Below are 13,961 nucleotides of genomic sequence, written 5' to 3'. Positions count from 1 at the left end.
GTTTGGGCCATGGAGGTGAGCCGGAAGTGCCTGTCCTTACTGAACAGCCAGGATGGAGGAATCCTCACAGTAAGCTTCTCCCAGGGAAATCCAGAAACAGCTTCCTTTGTTGTTCTCCTTTTGTTTTGTTTTATTTTGAAGTCACCACACATTTCAGATTCTACTGATTCTCTGAGATATGAGGCAGATTATATACTCCTCAAAACAATGCCCATAGCACATAAATACCAAATTTGCCTATGGTTTCAGGGGATTTGGTGACACCCCCGACCAGTGCCCATCTGTGGAGGCCCTAGAGTCCAGGAACCCCAGTTAAGAATCCGTTTTCTGTAAACTGTGGCCCGTAACAGCTTATCCAAGGTAATCTGTCTGATTTGTCCTATATCAAGCCATCTCTGTGCAAATTGGACAGGCCAAATGATTTTATTTGGAATCTTTCTTCCATAGTCAAAAAAGCCAGACACATATTTTGAAGCCAGTGATTCTGAAGGTTGTTTATGCATAATGGTTTTAGCCCCCTTGGAGATATATGCTGGAATGGCTTTCTTCTGTTTCTGACATTTGGCTAAGAAAATTAAGAAGGCCTATGGTTAGCACAGTGTATCGGGAGGAGAATGTTGATATGATTCAAGAGGCTGTTTGCCATTATCCTGGGATGTGTTCTTCACTTGCATTAGGAATCACCCCAACTTTTATGCCTATTAGGTCAGGGCCCTAAACCTAGAGAAATAATTGGTGTCACATCCAGGGCAGGTCTGGGAAACCAGCCCTTCAAGGATCACAGCCTGGGCACAAGCCTCTTAGATAGCCTCATCCACCAGAGGGCAGACAGCAGAAGCAAGAAGAACTACAGTTCTGCAGCCTGTGGAATGAAAACCACATTCACAGAATGATAAACAAAATGAAAAGTCAGAGGACTATGTACCAGATGAAGGAACGAAATGAAACCCCAGAAAAACAGCTAAATGTAGTGGAGATAGGCAACCTTCCAGAAAACGAATTCAGAATGATGATAGTGAGGATGATCCAGGACCTTGCAAAAAGAATGGAGGCAAAGATCGAGAAGATGCAAGAAATGTTAAACAAAGACCTAGAAGAATTAAGGAACAAACACCAGAAGAATTAAAGAACAAGCAGAAATGAACAATACAATAACTGAAATGAAAACTACACTAGAAGGAATCAATAGCAGAATAACTGAGGCAGAAGAACAGATAAGTGACCTGGAAGACAGAACGGTGGAATTCACTGCCATGGAACAAAATAAAGGAAAAAGAATGAAAAGAAATGAAGACATCCTAAGAGACCTCTGGGACAGCATTCAATGCACCAACATTCGCATTATAAGGGTCCCAGAAGGAGAAGAGAGAGAGAAAGGACCCGAGAAAATATTTGAAGAGATTATAGTCGAAAACCTCCCTAACATGGGAAAGGAAATAGCCACCCAAGTCCAGGAAGCGCAGAGAGTCCCATACAAGATAAACCCAAGGAGAAACACGTCAAGACACATAGTAATCAAATTGACAAAAATTAAAGGCAAAGAGAAACTATTGAAAGCAACAAGGGAAAAATGGCAAATAACATACAAGGGAACTCCCATAAGATTAACAGCTGATTTCTCAGCAGAAACTCTACAGCCAGAAGGGAGTGGCATGATATACTTAAAGTGATGAAAAGGAAGAACCTAGAACCAAGATTACCCGGCAAGGATCTCATTCAGATTTCATGGAGAAATCAAAAGCTTCACAGACAAGCAAAAGCTAAGAGAATTCAGCACCGCCGAACCAGCTCTACAACAAATGCTAAAGGAACTTCTCTAAGTGGGAAACACAAGAGAAAAAAAGGACCTACAAAAAAAAACCCATAACAATTAAGAAAATGGTAATAGGAACATACATATAGATAATTACCTTAAACGTGAATGGATTAAATGCTCCAACCAAGAGACACAGGCTCGCTGAATGGATACAAAAACAAGAGCCATATATATGCTGTCTACAAGAGACCCACTTCAGACCTAGGGACACATACAGACTGAAAGTGAGGGGATGGAAAAATATATTCCATGCAGATGGAAATCAAAAGAAAGCTGCAGTAGCAATACTCATATCAGATAAAATAGACTTTCAAATAAAGAATGTTACAAGAGACAAGGAAGGACACTACATAATGATCAAGGGATCAATCCGAGAAGAAGATATAACAATTATAAATACATATGCACCCAACTTAGGAGAACCTCAATACATAAAGCAACTGCTAACAGCTATAAAAGAGGAAATCGACAGTAACACAGTAATAGTGGGGGACATTAACACCCTACTTACACCAATGGACAGATCATCCAGACAGAAAATTAATAAGGAAACACAGTTTTAAATGACACAATAGACCAGATACGTTTAATTAATATTTATAGGACATTCCATCCAAAAACAGCAGATTACACTTTCTTCTCAAGTGCACACAGAACATTCTCCAGGATAGATCACATCTTGGGTCACAAATCAAGCCTTGGTAAATTTAAGAAAATTGAAATCACATCAAGCATCTTTTCCAACCACAATGCTATGAGATTAGAAATCAGTTACAGCGAAAGAAACATAAAAAACACAAACACATGGATGCTGAAAAATATGTTACTACATACCAAAGATCACTGAAGAAATCAAAGAGGAAATAAAAAAATACCTAGAGACAAATTACAATGAAAACACAATAATCCAAAACCTATGGGATGCAGCAAAAGCAGTTCTAAGAGGGAAGTTTATAGCAATACAATGCTACCTCAAGAAATGTCTCAAATAAACAATCTAACTTTACACCTAAAGGAACTAGAGAAAGAAGAACGAACAAAACCCAAAGTTAGTAGAAGGAAAGAAATCATAAAGATCAGAGCAGAAATAAATGAAATAGAAACAAAGAAAACAATAGCAAAGATCAATAAAACTAAAAGCTGGTTCTTTGAGAAGATAAACAAAATTGATAAACCTTTAGCCAGACTCGTCAAGAAAAAGAGGGAGAGGACTCAAATCAATAAAATTAGAAATGAAAAAAGGAGAAATTACAGCAGACACCGCAGAAATACAAAGTATCCTAAGAGACTACTACAAGCCACTCTATGCCAATAAAATGGACAACCTGGAAGAAATGGGCAAATTATTAGAAAGGTATAACCTTCCAAGACTGAACCAGGAAGAAATAGAAAATACGAACAGACCAATCACAAGTAATGAAATTGAAACTGTGATTAAAAATCTTCCAACAAACAGAAGTCCAGGACCAGATGGCTTCACAGGTGAATTCTTTCAAACATTTAGAGAAGAGCTAACACCCATCCTTCTCAAACTCTTCCAAAATATAGCAGAGGGAGGAACACTCCCAAACTCATTCTACGAGGCCACCATCACCCTGATACTAAAACCAGACAGAGATACTACATAAAAAGAAAATTACAGACCAGTATCACTGATGAATATAGATGCAAAAATCCTCAACAAAATGCTGGCAAACGGAATCTAACAACACATTTAAAGGATCGTAACACCATGATCAAGAGGGATTTATCCCAGGGATGCAAGGATTCTTCAAATATACGCAAATCAATCAATGTGATACACCATATTAACAAACTGAAGAATAAAAACCATATGATCATCTCAGAAAAAGCTTTTGACAAAATTCAACACCCATTTATGATAAAAACTCTCCAGAAAGTGGGCATAGAGGGAACCTACCTCAAAACAATAAAGGCCATATAAGACAAACCCACAGCAAACATCATTCTCAATGATGAAAAAGTGAAAGCATTTCCTCTAAGATCAGGAACAAGGCAAGGATGTCCACTCTCACCACTATTATTCAACATAGTTTTGGAAGTCCTAGCCACGGCAATCAGAGAAGAAAAAGAAATAAAAGGAATACAAATTGGAAAACAAGAAGAAAAACTGTCACTGTTTGCAGGTGACATGATACTATACATAAAGAATCCTAAAGATGCCACCAGGAAACTACTAGCGCTAATCAATGAATTTGGTAAAGTTGCAGGATACAAAATTAATGCACAGAAATCTCTTGCATTCCTATACACTAATGATGAAAAATCTGAAAGAGAAATTAAGGAAACAATCCCATTCAACATTGCAACAAAAAGAATAAAATACCTAGCAATAAACCTTCCTAAGGAGGTAAAAGACCTGTACTCAGAACACTATAAGACACTGATGAAATAAATCAAAGATGACACAAACAGATGGAGAAATATACCATATTCTTAGATTGGAAGAATCAATATTTTGAAAATGACTATACTACCCAAAGCAATCTACAGATTCAATGCAATCCCTATCAAATTACCAGTGGCATTTTTTACAGAACTAGAACAAAAAATCTTAAAATTTGTATGGAGACACAAAAGACCCTGAGTAGCCAAAGCAGTCTTGAGGGAAAAAAACGGAGCTGGAGGAATCAGACTCCATGACTTCAGATTATACTACAGAGCTACAGTAGTCAAGACAATATGGTACCGGCACAGAAACAGAAATATAGATCAATGGAACAGGATAGGAAGTCCAGAGATAAACCCATGTACCTATGGTCACCTAATTTATGACAAAGGAGGCAAGAATATACAGTGGAAAAAAGACAGTCTCTTCAATAAGTGGTGCTGGCAAAACTGGACAGCAACATGTAAAAGAAGGAAATTAGAAGACTCCCTAACACCCTACACAAAAATAAACTTAAAATGGATTAAAGACGTAAATGTAAGACCGGACACTATAAAACTCTTAGAGGAAAACACAGGAAGAACACTCTTTGACCTAAATCACAGCAAGATCTTTTTTGAACCACCTCCTAGAGTCATGGAAATAAAAACAAAAATAAACAAATGGGACCTAATAGGACCTAATAAAAGCTTTTGCACATCAAAGGAAACTATAAACAAAACGAAAAGACAGCCCTCAGAATGGGAGAAAATATTTGCAAACGAATCAACAGACAAAGGATTAATCTCAAAAAAAATATCAACAGCTCATGCAGCTCAATATTAAACAAACAACCCAATCAACAAATGGGCAGAAGACCTAAATGGACATTTCTCCAAAGAAGACATACAGATGGCCAAGAAGCACATGAAAAGGTGCTCAACATCACTAATTATTAGAGAAATGCAAATCAAAACTATGAGGCATCACCTCACACTGGTTAGAATGGGCATCATCAGAAAATCTACAAACAACAAATGCTGGAGAGGGTGTGGAGAAAAGGGAACCCTCTTGCACTGTTGGTGGGTATGTAAATTGATACAGCCACTATGGAGAACAGTATGGAGGTTCCTTAAAAAACTAAAAATAGAATTACCATATGCCCCAGCAATCCCACTACTGGGCATATACCCTGAGAAAACCATAATTCAAAAAGACACATGCACCCCAATGTTCATTGCAGCACTATTTACAATAGTCAGGTCATGGAAGCAACCTAAATGCCCATCGACAGACGAATGGATAAAGGAGATGTGGTACATATATACAGTGGAATATTACTCAGCCGTAAAACGGGACGAAATTGGGTCATTTTTAGAGACGTGGATGGATCTAGAGACTGTCATACAGAGTGAAGTAAGTCAGAAAGAGAAAAACAGATATCGTATATTAACCCATATATGTAGAATCTAGAAAAATGGTACAGGTGAACCGGTTTGCAAGGCAGAAATTGAGACACAGATGTAGAGAACAAACATATGGACACCAAGGGGGGGACGTGAAGGGGTATGGTGGTGGGCTGAACTGGGAAATTGGGATTGACGTATATACACTAATATGTATAAAATAGATAACTAATGAGAACCTGCTGTATTAAACTTTTTTTTGAAAAAAAAAAAAAAGGATCATAGCCGGGGGACTGGTTCCCGGGTTGTAAAAACCTTCCAAGTAGACCCAGCATATCCTGTTTGTGGCCAGCAAGCCCACAGCTTCTCTGAAGTCAATCCAGACTTACAGGGCAAAGCTGTTTAACCTGGGCTCCAGGAAGATGTGGTAGGTCTTCAGGTTCCCTGGAACCCCCAGCAATTGTATAGAAAACTCTGAGTGTATGTGCATTTTCATGGGACTGGAGAGCACCACGGCTTTCATCAGATCCTCAAAAATGATACACGACCCCAAAAGTGGTAAGCACCAGTGTTCTTGGGTACTTGGGTCTAAAGCTGGGCCTGCACTCGTTCCACACTGGCCCTTCAAGGACTCTGGGGTAGATGTCCCCAGGACTCTGCTTGGCCACAGCTAGGTGGGTGCTCACCAGCTTGTTGAGCAGGGCAGTAGCCTTAGCAGGGAACCCGGTCCTTTAATACTGTGCTCTCTCTACTGCCTTGGGCCTGAAAAGAGAGCTGTACTGTCAGCTGTAGTCACATCCTAGCCCCGGTAGGAAGCAGATGAGGGAAACAAGATAGGTGATATGATAATACACAGGTTTGTCCATTCTTGCTCTGGAGACTTCATTAAAATGAGACTAAAGACATTAGGGGGAAAAAAGGCAGAAACGCACACTGACAAAGTGAACAGGCAAGAGGCCACCAAAGGGTAAGTTATTTTAGCTAGTTTCTGGAAAATGGAGAACAGCTGCCAGACTGGTAATTATTGCGGCAGGGCTAAAGAAGCCTTCGTGTAGAGGACAGACGAGGGGAGCCCAGCTGGGGGGTAGCGGGTCTGTCTTGCAGCTCCATGGAGAAGATCGAGAATTCAAACCGCCAGCTACAGCAGAGGACAGAAGTAAGAGATGGGGGGACTGCATCTGGCAACCAGGCATCTATTCCTCAGGCATAGAATGAGCCATTTTTTCCTAAAGGAATTGAAAGACCAGAGAAAAAAGTTTTGCTTTCTAGTATTTGAGAGTGCCACCTCTCCACCTGTCAGTGGATAAACTTCCCATAAACATAGTGTACCCAAACATACTGCTTTTTTCATAAATGTGACTGGAGAGCTAAGGGTAGATCTCACCAGGCATATCAGGAAAGCCATTCGAATAAATAGACAAAGCAAGGTAAGCAGAAAATTTTACTCTCAAAAAAGAGAGATGAAGTAGAAAACAGAAGAAAAAATAACTATCACTCGTGTCTTCAGAAAGATTCAAGATAGTGTTATGGCCGTAAAATGGTAACAGAACTACTTTTTTAAAAATCAGAACTGGAAAATAAAATCAGTGAAGTCTCCCAGAAAATAGAATAAAAAGACAAAGATTTAGAAAAGATAAAGGAAAAGCTAAAAGTCCCAGAGGATCCATCCAGGAAGTCCACCATCTAATAAGGGCCCTGTTGATATCAGAGCCCCACGGGTGATACAGGGCAGGACTTTCTTGCCAAGGGTTGAACGCTGGTCCTGTGTGAAGCTGGAATAAACTGGGCCTCTGTGCACCCGGGGGCAATGTTGGCGGCCCTTAGAATTGCCTACTCAGCAGCTTTATTATAAAGGACAGTACTTGACTTGCTATCAATTCCTTGGCCATTGTATTTTTAAAGTCAAGGTATTATTTTGCATCTAATATTAATGATTGTTTTTGCCTCACCAAACTACTCGTTGACTTTAAAAGGTCATCAGCATTTTAAGAAAAAAATTTCCATTGAGGTATAGTGGGTGTACAATATTATATATTTCAGGTGTACAACACAGTGATTCACTATTTTTAAAGGTTATGCTCCACGTATAGTTACGATAAAATATTGGCTATATTCCCTACGCTGTACAGTATATCCTTGTAGCTAATTTATTGTATACAAGGTAGTTTGTGGCCTTAACCCCCTGCCCCTTTCTTGCCCCTCCCCACTTAGGAACGTTTAATCAGCCTTTCTTTCTGCTTCACTCAGAGAGCTGCTGGCGTTCTTAGCCGCACCCTTGTTTCCTCTCCGAAAATTGTTGAGGAGGCCCTCAGAGCGGGAGTGGTGAAGAAAATGGTTAAATTCCTGAAGGTAAAATAACTTCATTGGTTACAACCTCCTGAATTTCCGGGAGTGTCATATTTTATTTGGGGAACAGAACTAAGGAGGGCTTTGTTCAGTTAAGGTTCTTCTGTTTCCCCCCTGCTAGCTTCTAACCTTCTCGAATAGAGATTCCCTTCTGCCTGTCCACCCAGACTCTGCTCTGACCAGCAGTGTAAGATTGTTGAACAAATACTTGTTCATTAGATGCATCCGTAAAAGCTGCTTACCACTTAAACCTCACTTTAAAAACGTATGGCCTCTGTCCTCAAAAAAGATGGTCTGAGTGGCTTCAACAAGGTTTCTCAGGTCCCGGTTTTGTTCATGGTTTCCTGCTCATGACGCTTTATCCAGTTACCTGGAGAAGGTTGGAGATAACTCCATTTATGAGATATGTAGGCTGCAGAGTAACCGTGTGGCTTTTAAAAGGATGTTCAGATTTTCCCCGCAATATGAGTGCAGTGAATCTATGTGAGTTAGTACGAGAGTTAACTAGATTCTCCTGAAGGGGGAGGTGAGTTACTAGGTCGCATCTCTGGGTCCCGCCAGCGATGCATGTGCCCAGTGAGGTTCACTACCCCACGTTACCGTGGTGACCCCACGGGAGACTTACTCCTAAAACCCAGGCTGAGTGGCACCAGGAAGCGTGCTCTGTCGGGGGGCTGCTTCTGGGGCAGGGGGGATACTGAGGGGCAGCGTGGTGGGTGTGAGTTTAGGCAGCCACGTGGATGATGGCCGTCATTCACTCTGTATAACTCTTGCACACCCACCGGAGCCTGCTGGTTGCATGCACACACATGTGCGTTATGCACGCCTTCACACACACATGCATTTTAAAGACCCCACATGGGGTGATTTTAAGGGTTATGATTCGACAGTTGTCACCTCTTAAAATGATCTAGGTTCATAATGTTCTCCATGCAGACCTGTCAGCCTGACAGCCTTCTCAAGTCAACCCTCATTCTCAAACGGTGAAATGACACGGGAAGGCCTTTTCCTCCCTTTTTGGTACATCTGCCAGTCGACAGCACCATTCTGTTCTCAGCCACTCACTCCTAAGCCTTCCACAGGTAATTACTCAGGTGTACATGACAGGCCTACATTCATAGCGGGAGTGAGGGCCACGTTAGGGAGGATGTGAGTGGCACTGCATCCCAGCAGGGACCAGGCCCACTCGCCAGGAAGCACACGCTATTGTCAGCAGAGCTCTGGCTCAGAAGTCTAGGAAGCCACGAGCCCAATCACAGCTGCTCACTGTGGTTTCTGGCCGAGAGCAACCGTGGCATTGATTTTCTTTTCCTAATTTCACTCTGAAATCTAGGCAGGAGGCCAGACTGCGTCACGTTATGCGGTAAAGATACTCGCCATCTGCACTAATAGTTATCATGAAGCACGAGAAGAGCTGATAAGACTGGATAAAAGTAAGTGATAGTTGCTTTAAGTGGAGCCTACATTAACCCAGAGGTTAGTCAAGCCGTGAAGCTGCAAAGGGAGCTGCCGGTGAGGAGGGAGGAAAGACTGAGGATGATGCGTCACCCCCGCCCCGGACTCAGGCAGTGTGTATGAAGATGACGTCACCTCACCTCCAGCTCTGAAAGCTCTCAATTAGCATTTGGCCGCGCACAGGTACCACATCCTTGCTGGAAGACTCAGCTGGGAAACAGCTCAAAGATAACAGAATCAAAGCTGGGAGCTACCTCCCCACTCCAAGTAAACTGGGATTGTTTGTAAAGCATTCTGCTTAGACTGACCTAACACGGGTGCTCTTCCTTCCCAGGGGAAACACCTTAGTGACCAAGGAGAATGGGAGAGGCTGAGCCTGTCTTTAGTCTAGTCACTGCCCTGTCATGCGGGGCAGGGGTCCTGCTAACGCTCTCCTTCCCACCTCCTCTGGGCCGCACAGGCGTGAACGGGGTTCCCCACTGAGTGGGGGGCAGGAACCTTTCCTGTAGAACCTGTTCCTGGCCCCACAGGTACAGGGTGCCAGCCCATAGCCTCCCACTCAGGTAGGGGCTGTCGGGTGGAGCTGAGAGCTTCAGATTGGGGATGTAGAGAGAACAGACCTGTCTGATGCATAGCCTGCATTCCCGGGACAACTGAGTCCTGCCAGGCTCTGCCCCGGGCTCCTGAGGTCCCTCAGAGACACAGCCAGGAGCCAGAGAGCTTCAGAGCACTCAATAGGGATTTGCCGAGTAAGTGACATGTCCATCCACTGCCACCTCCCTGTGCCCCCCATGTTCCACTGCCAGCCTCCTGCTTGTTCTCCTCCACCCTGTAGAGCTCGGTGTCCTGATGCAGCTGCTGGGCTCGGAGGATGAGATTCTGGTGGGCAACGCCACCCTCTGCCTGGGGAACTGCATGGAGGTGCCGCACGTGGCCTCGTCCCTGCTGACCACGGACATCGTGCTGGTCTTGCTGAAGCTCGCGGGCGGCGATGCTCAGAAGACGGCCGTGCAGCTGAACGCGGGCATCGCCCTGGGGAAGCTGTGCACGGCCGAGCCCAGGTGCACGGCGCGGCAGGGAGCCCAGCTGCTTCTGTGGAGGGTGCCCCCCACCCCCAGGGCACTGGGGAGAGCTCAGGCTGCAGCCGGAGAGGGAACCTGGTTATGGGACAGGGATCTTTCCGGGCACCGACGGCCGTCGTCTTCTGTCTGCTCCATTCCCGCAGTCTCCTCCAGCCACTCCTCTCTCCACCCCTCCTCCCTCGCACACCATCTCCCTTTCTCTCTGTCTCCTTTCTCTCTCCTCTGCTTTCCAGAAACAGACCTCCCCAACTTCATTTTTTTTTTTTTTTTTTTTTTTGCTTGGGACCTAAGCGTATGGGAGAATGTCCTATAGGGTAAATTCTTACGCTGGAGAAAACAGACGAGGTTGGGGAGCGGCATGATTAAGACCACCCAACAGGCTTGGACAGGAGCCTGTGCTTGATCTGGGTATCGCGCCTCTCTCAGCCCAGGCTTCCGCCCCGCTCTGCCCCGATCTGAGGCGCTGGAATGCCTGGTCCTCACGTTCCTGGAAGGTGCCCACCTGTGGCTGAACGTGGTGCCCTGGCACAGGAGGGGGCGCCTTCCATGGTGGGGAGGGCCTCTGGCCTGCCTGCTTCCTTCTCGCACAGGCTCCCCCTCCCACCCCTCCTCTGAACGAGAGGGTGGGCCTGGATGACGTCTACGGTCTTTTCGAGTTCTGTCTGATTGTTCAAATGGAAGGGATGGATAAAATCTTTCTTCTACAGAAAGCAAAGCACATCAGCTAGGATGGGCTCGCTGTGGCAACCTGCTGGGGAGCTCCCAAGAGCAGGTCCCGCAGGTCCCTGTCACATCTGCCACTCACACGGCGAGTGTCGCCGTGTTTTGTGGGCCTCCTGAGGGTCTCCCCACTTTGATCTTTAGGGCTCCCCAGGGCGACAGCTGCTGCCCTGTCCTGATTTCCCAGCCGGCTTCTGCCTGAGGGGGGATGCCTCTGGGGGCCAGGTGTCTGCACCCTGGCATTTATGTCCTGGAGTTTGTGTTCTGATTATGACAGGTTTGCTGCTGTACTGAGAGAGCTTCACGGGATGGAGATTCTCAACTCTACCATGAAGTACATGGACAGTTCTTGAGAGACGTGGCGTCCGTGTGAGCTCTGGCTTGCTCCTGTGCCAATAAAGACTTTCTGAATATCCACTCCAGACCTGAATACTGATCTTCAGAGTGCTCGCCTGTTGGTTTCACTGGTCACAAAACTTCCCCAGACTCTCTGGGAAGCAGCGGTTCTAGATAGGAACTAGGTTCTGCCTAACGCCCCGCCTGCCCCTCTTGCTGTTTTCTGCTGGCAACGCGCTAGAAGCATCAGGTCTTTCAGGAGTGGCGTTTTGGCCTCTGTTTTCCAGCTCTGAAGTGCCAAGACACAGCTGCAGCGGCATCTGCGTGGTGAGCCTCCTCAGGCCTGGCTGTGGCGCACGGTCTTGAATTCAGTGGGTTGAGTGGTGGGTGTGGCTCCCCAGCAGGGAGTTCTGTAGGGTCCAGGGGAGTCAGTCCTGGAAGCATCACCCGCTGCCTTCCTCCGCCCCATGCAAGGATGTTGTGACTCCCCCCTTCCCTTAAATTGTCTTCTGCTTCCAGTGCCAGAGCAGGGGGGGATCCGTTTCTGTCCTGAACTCTCACAAATACAGACATAATCTATTTCTCTAACCCACCTTGCTCTTCCACCCCACCCCCGAAAGGCACTGCTCCCTTGCAGTTGCCCTCAGTCCACTCTGAAACTGACAGGGTCTCCTTTGGACCCCAAGTCCCTAAGCAAAAAGTCCAATAAGTGCCACCACTCTTCCACTTCTCAGTACCATCACTTGACTGTTTTAGGGTAGGAGGTGGGACCTGCACTGTAGAGTGAATGCCAAGTGTCCCAGACCAAAGTTCCCAAGGCCTGTGGTCCTACTTACCCTGCTACCTGGCAACTGTGTGACTTTGGGCAAGACACTCAACCTCTCTGAGCTTTGGTTGCTGCTTTTGGAAAAGCTAGAGTAATACCTGTCCAACCTATCTCCAACATTACCGTGAAGATTGAATGAAGTTTTGGAGGTAAAGCCACGAGGAACTGCAAAATGCTACACAAATATAAGAGATTTCTAGGCTCCATCTTGAGATTGAGGGGGTTGACTTTGATGTCATCTGAGTTAAATTTAAGGCGGCTGGAAAAAGGTAAGCACACGTCCTTTAAGGAATCAGAACTGGATGTTTTTGGACCATGTAAGAAAGGAAATCCTCTTCCTGCGAGATTTTTTTCAACAAATGGGTCTTCGCAAGTGTGATAGCCCTTGGAAACCAAGAGAGAGAATTGTCACTTTGTGGGACTGGAAGGAAATCAGTAGCCCTGAGAGTCTCACTCTGGGATCGGGCTCACTGGAGTACTCTGTGTTGGTGCCCTACGGTCCCTGGGTGGCAGGCAAGTGACAGGCCACATTAGAGAGGCTGGGACTTGCCCACTCAGTCCCATCATGTGAACAAACACACTTCAAGAGGCTACTGAATTGCAGAGGGAGATGGCTTGGTGCTAACTAGAGCACAGAGAAGAAAATTAGAGGCTGCAAAATTTGCTGGTTTTGGAGAGATTCAGTGGAGCTTTAAAAATGGAAAAGCCTGCCTGTGTACGTAGCCAGCAGGCTTGTCTCCTCCGATTTGAAGTTCAGACCCCTCCTTCTCCCTCTCTTTGGCTGCACTCCTCCTCCGCGGCTCATGAAAATGGCTATTATACATGTAATCTCTTCCCCGAAGAGTGGGGAAAGCCAAATTATATTATTAGCTTTGCCTCGGAGAGCCTGCCAAGGGCAGCCATCCCTCTGCTTCGGAGGAGGGTCTGGCTGCACCTGAGGAGTGCCCTCCTCTCGCAGGTGGAGAGAGATGTTTACACACTGGTGTCTCCGTCTCGCTGCGGAGCCAACCCGCCCTAGCCTCGTCACCTCTAACACATGCTACCATACAGGGCTCCCAGGCAGGGCTCCCAGTTTCTTTTCCCTGGAAGAAACTACCTACGTGTTGAAGAAGGGGCTCCTCTCCTCGTGACTGGAGCCCCTGCACCTCCTAACCACCCTCAGGATCGTGGCTTATTCTGAGAAGGTGGTCTGTTGGTTCCACGGGCAGTGGGATTGTCCATCCTAAAGAGATGTGACCGAGATGGAACTTAATAACCATCCTGAAGCCACAGCAGAGGTGTCAGGTCACGGATGGTGAACACCTGTCCTAGATTAGGTGACACCGGCTCTTCTACAGGGCAGCAAGGCAGGAGTGAGGTTAGATACTGGGAGGAAAGGGTAGGACATGCTGTTGTAGGCACTTTCCTGAGGATCTGTTAGGACAAGACCTTCCTGGCTTGGAGAACCAAAGGAAGAGAGTGCCACCTGAAGTATCCTGAGGCCAGGTGACGTTTACTCCTCATGACTTTTTTCAGCAAAAGTTCTCATTTTCTAAATGCCTTGAAAATACGGGCTCTTCAGAGGGCCCAGTAAGCGGAGAGAGTA

At 45.5% G+C, this 13,961-nt stretch overlaps 1 protein-coding gene across 2 annotated transcripts in view; it reads left to right on the top strand.

The window, feature by feature from the left end:
- TTC12 (tetratricopeptide repeat domain 12) overlaps window positions 1–11,626 on the top strand; it is a 46,458-nt gene extending 34,832 nt beyond the window's left edge. Inside the window, exons 17-21 of one of the 2 annotated variants that reach the window (XM_027082280.1) lie at window positions 1–69; window positions 7,859–7,960; window positions 9,291–9,390; window positions 10,248–10,473; window positions 11,492–11,626. In XM_027082280.1, coding sequence (XP_026938081.1) covers window positions 1–69; window positions 7,859–7,960; window positions 9,291–9,390; window positions 10,248–10,473; window positions 11,492–11,567 — 573 coding nt within the window. In that variant the 3' untranslated portion in view covers window positions 11,568–11,626. Of the gene's footprint in view, window positions 70–7,858; window positions 7,961–9,290; window positions 9,391–10,247 lie in introns of both variants that reach the window. The other variant, XM_027082279.1, reaches the window with a different exon arrangement.
- Window positions 11,627–13,961: the final 2,335 nt, after the last annotated feature.

The sequence above is a fragment of the Aethalodelphis obliquidens genome, unplaced genomic scaffold, assembly GCF_003676395.1.
Source record: "Aethalodelphis obliquidens isolate GAN/ISIS:26980383/991018 unplaced genomic scaffold, ASM367639v1 scaffold46, whole genome shotgun sequence".
Taxonomy (NCBI): domain Eukaryota; kingdom Metazoa; phylum Chordata; class Mammalia; order Artiodactyla; family Delphinidae; genus Aethalodelphis; species Aethalodelphis obliquidens.
The sequence above is the reverse complement of the archived record's forward strand: the minus strand, read 5'-3'. Positions and strand labels throughout refer to the sequence as shown.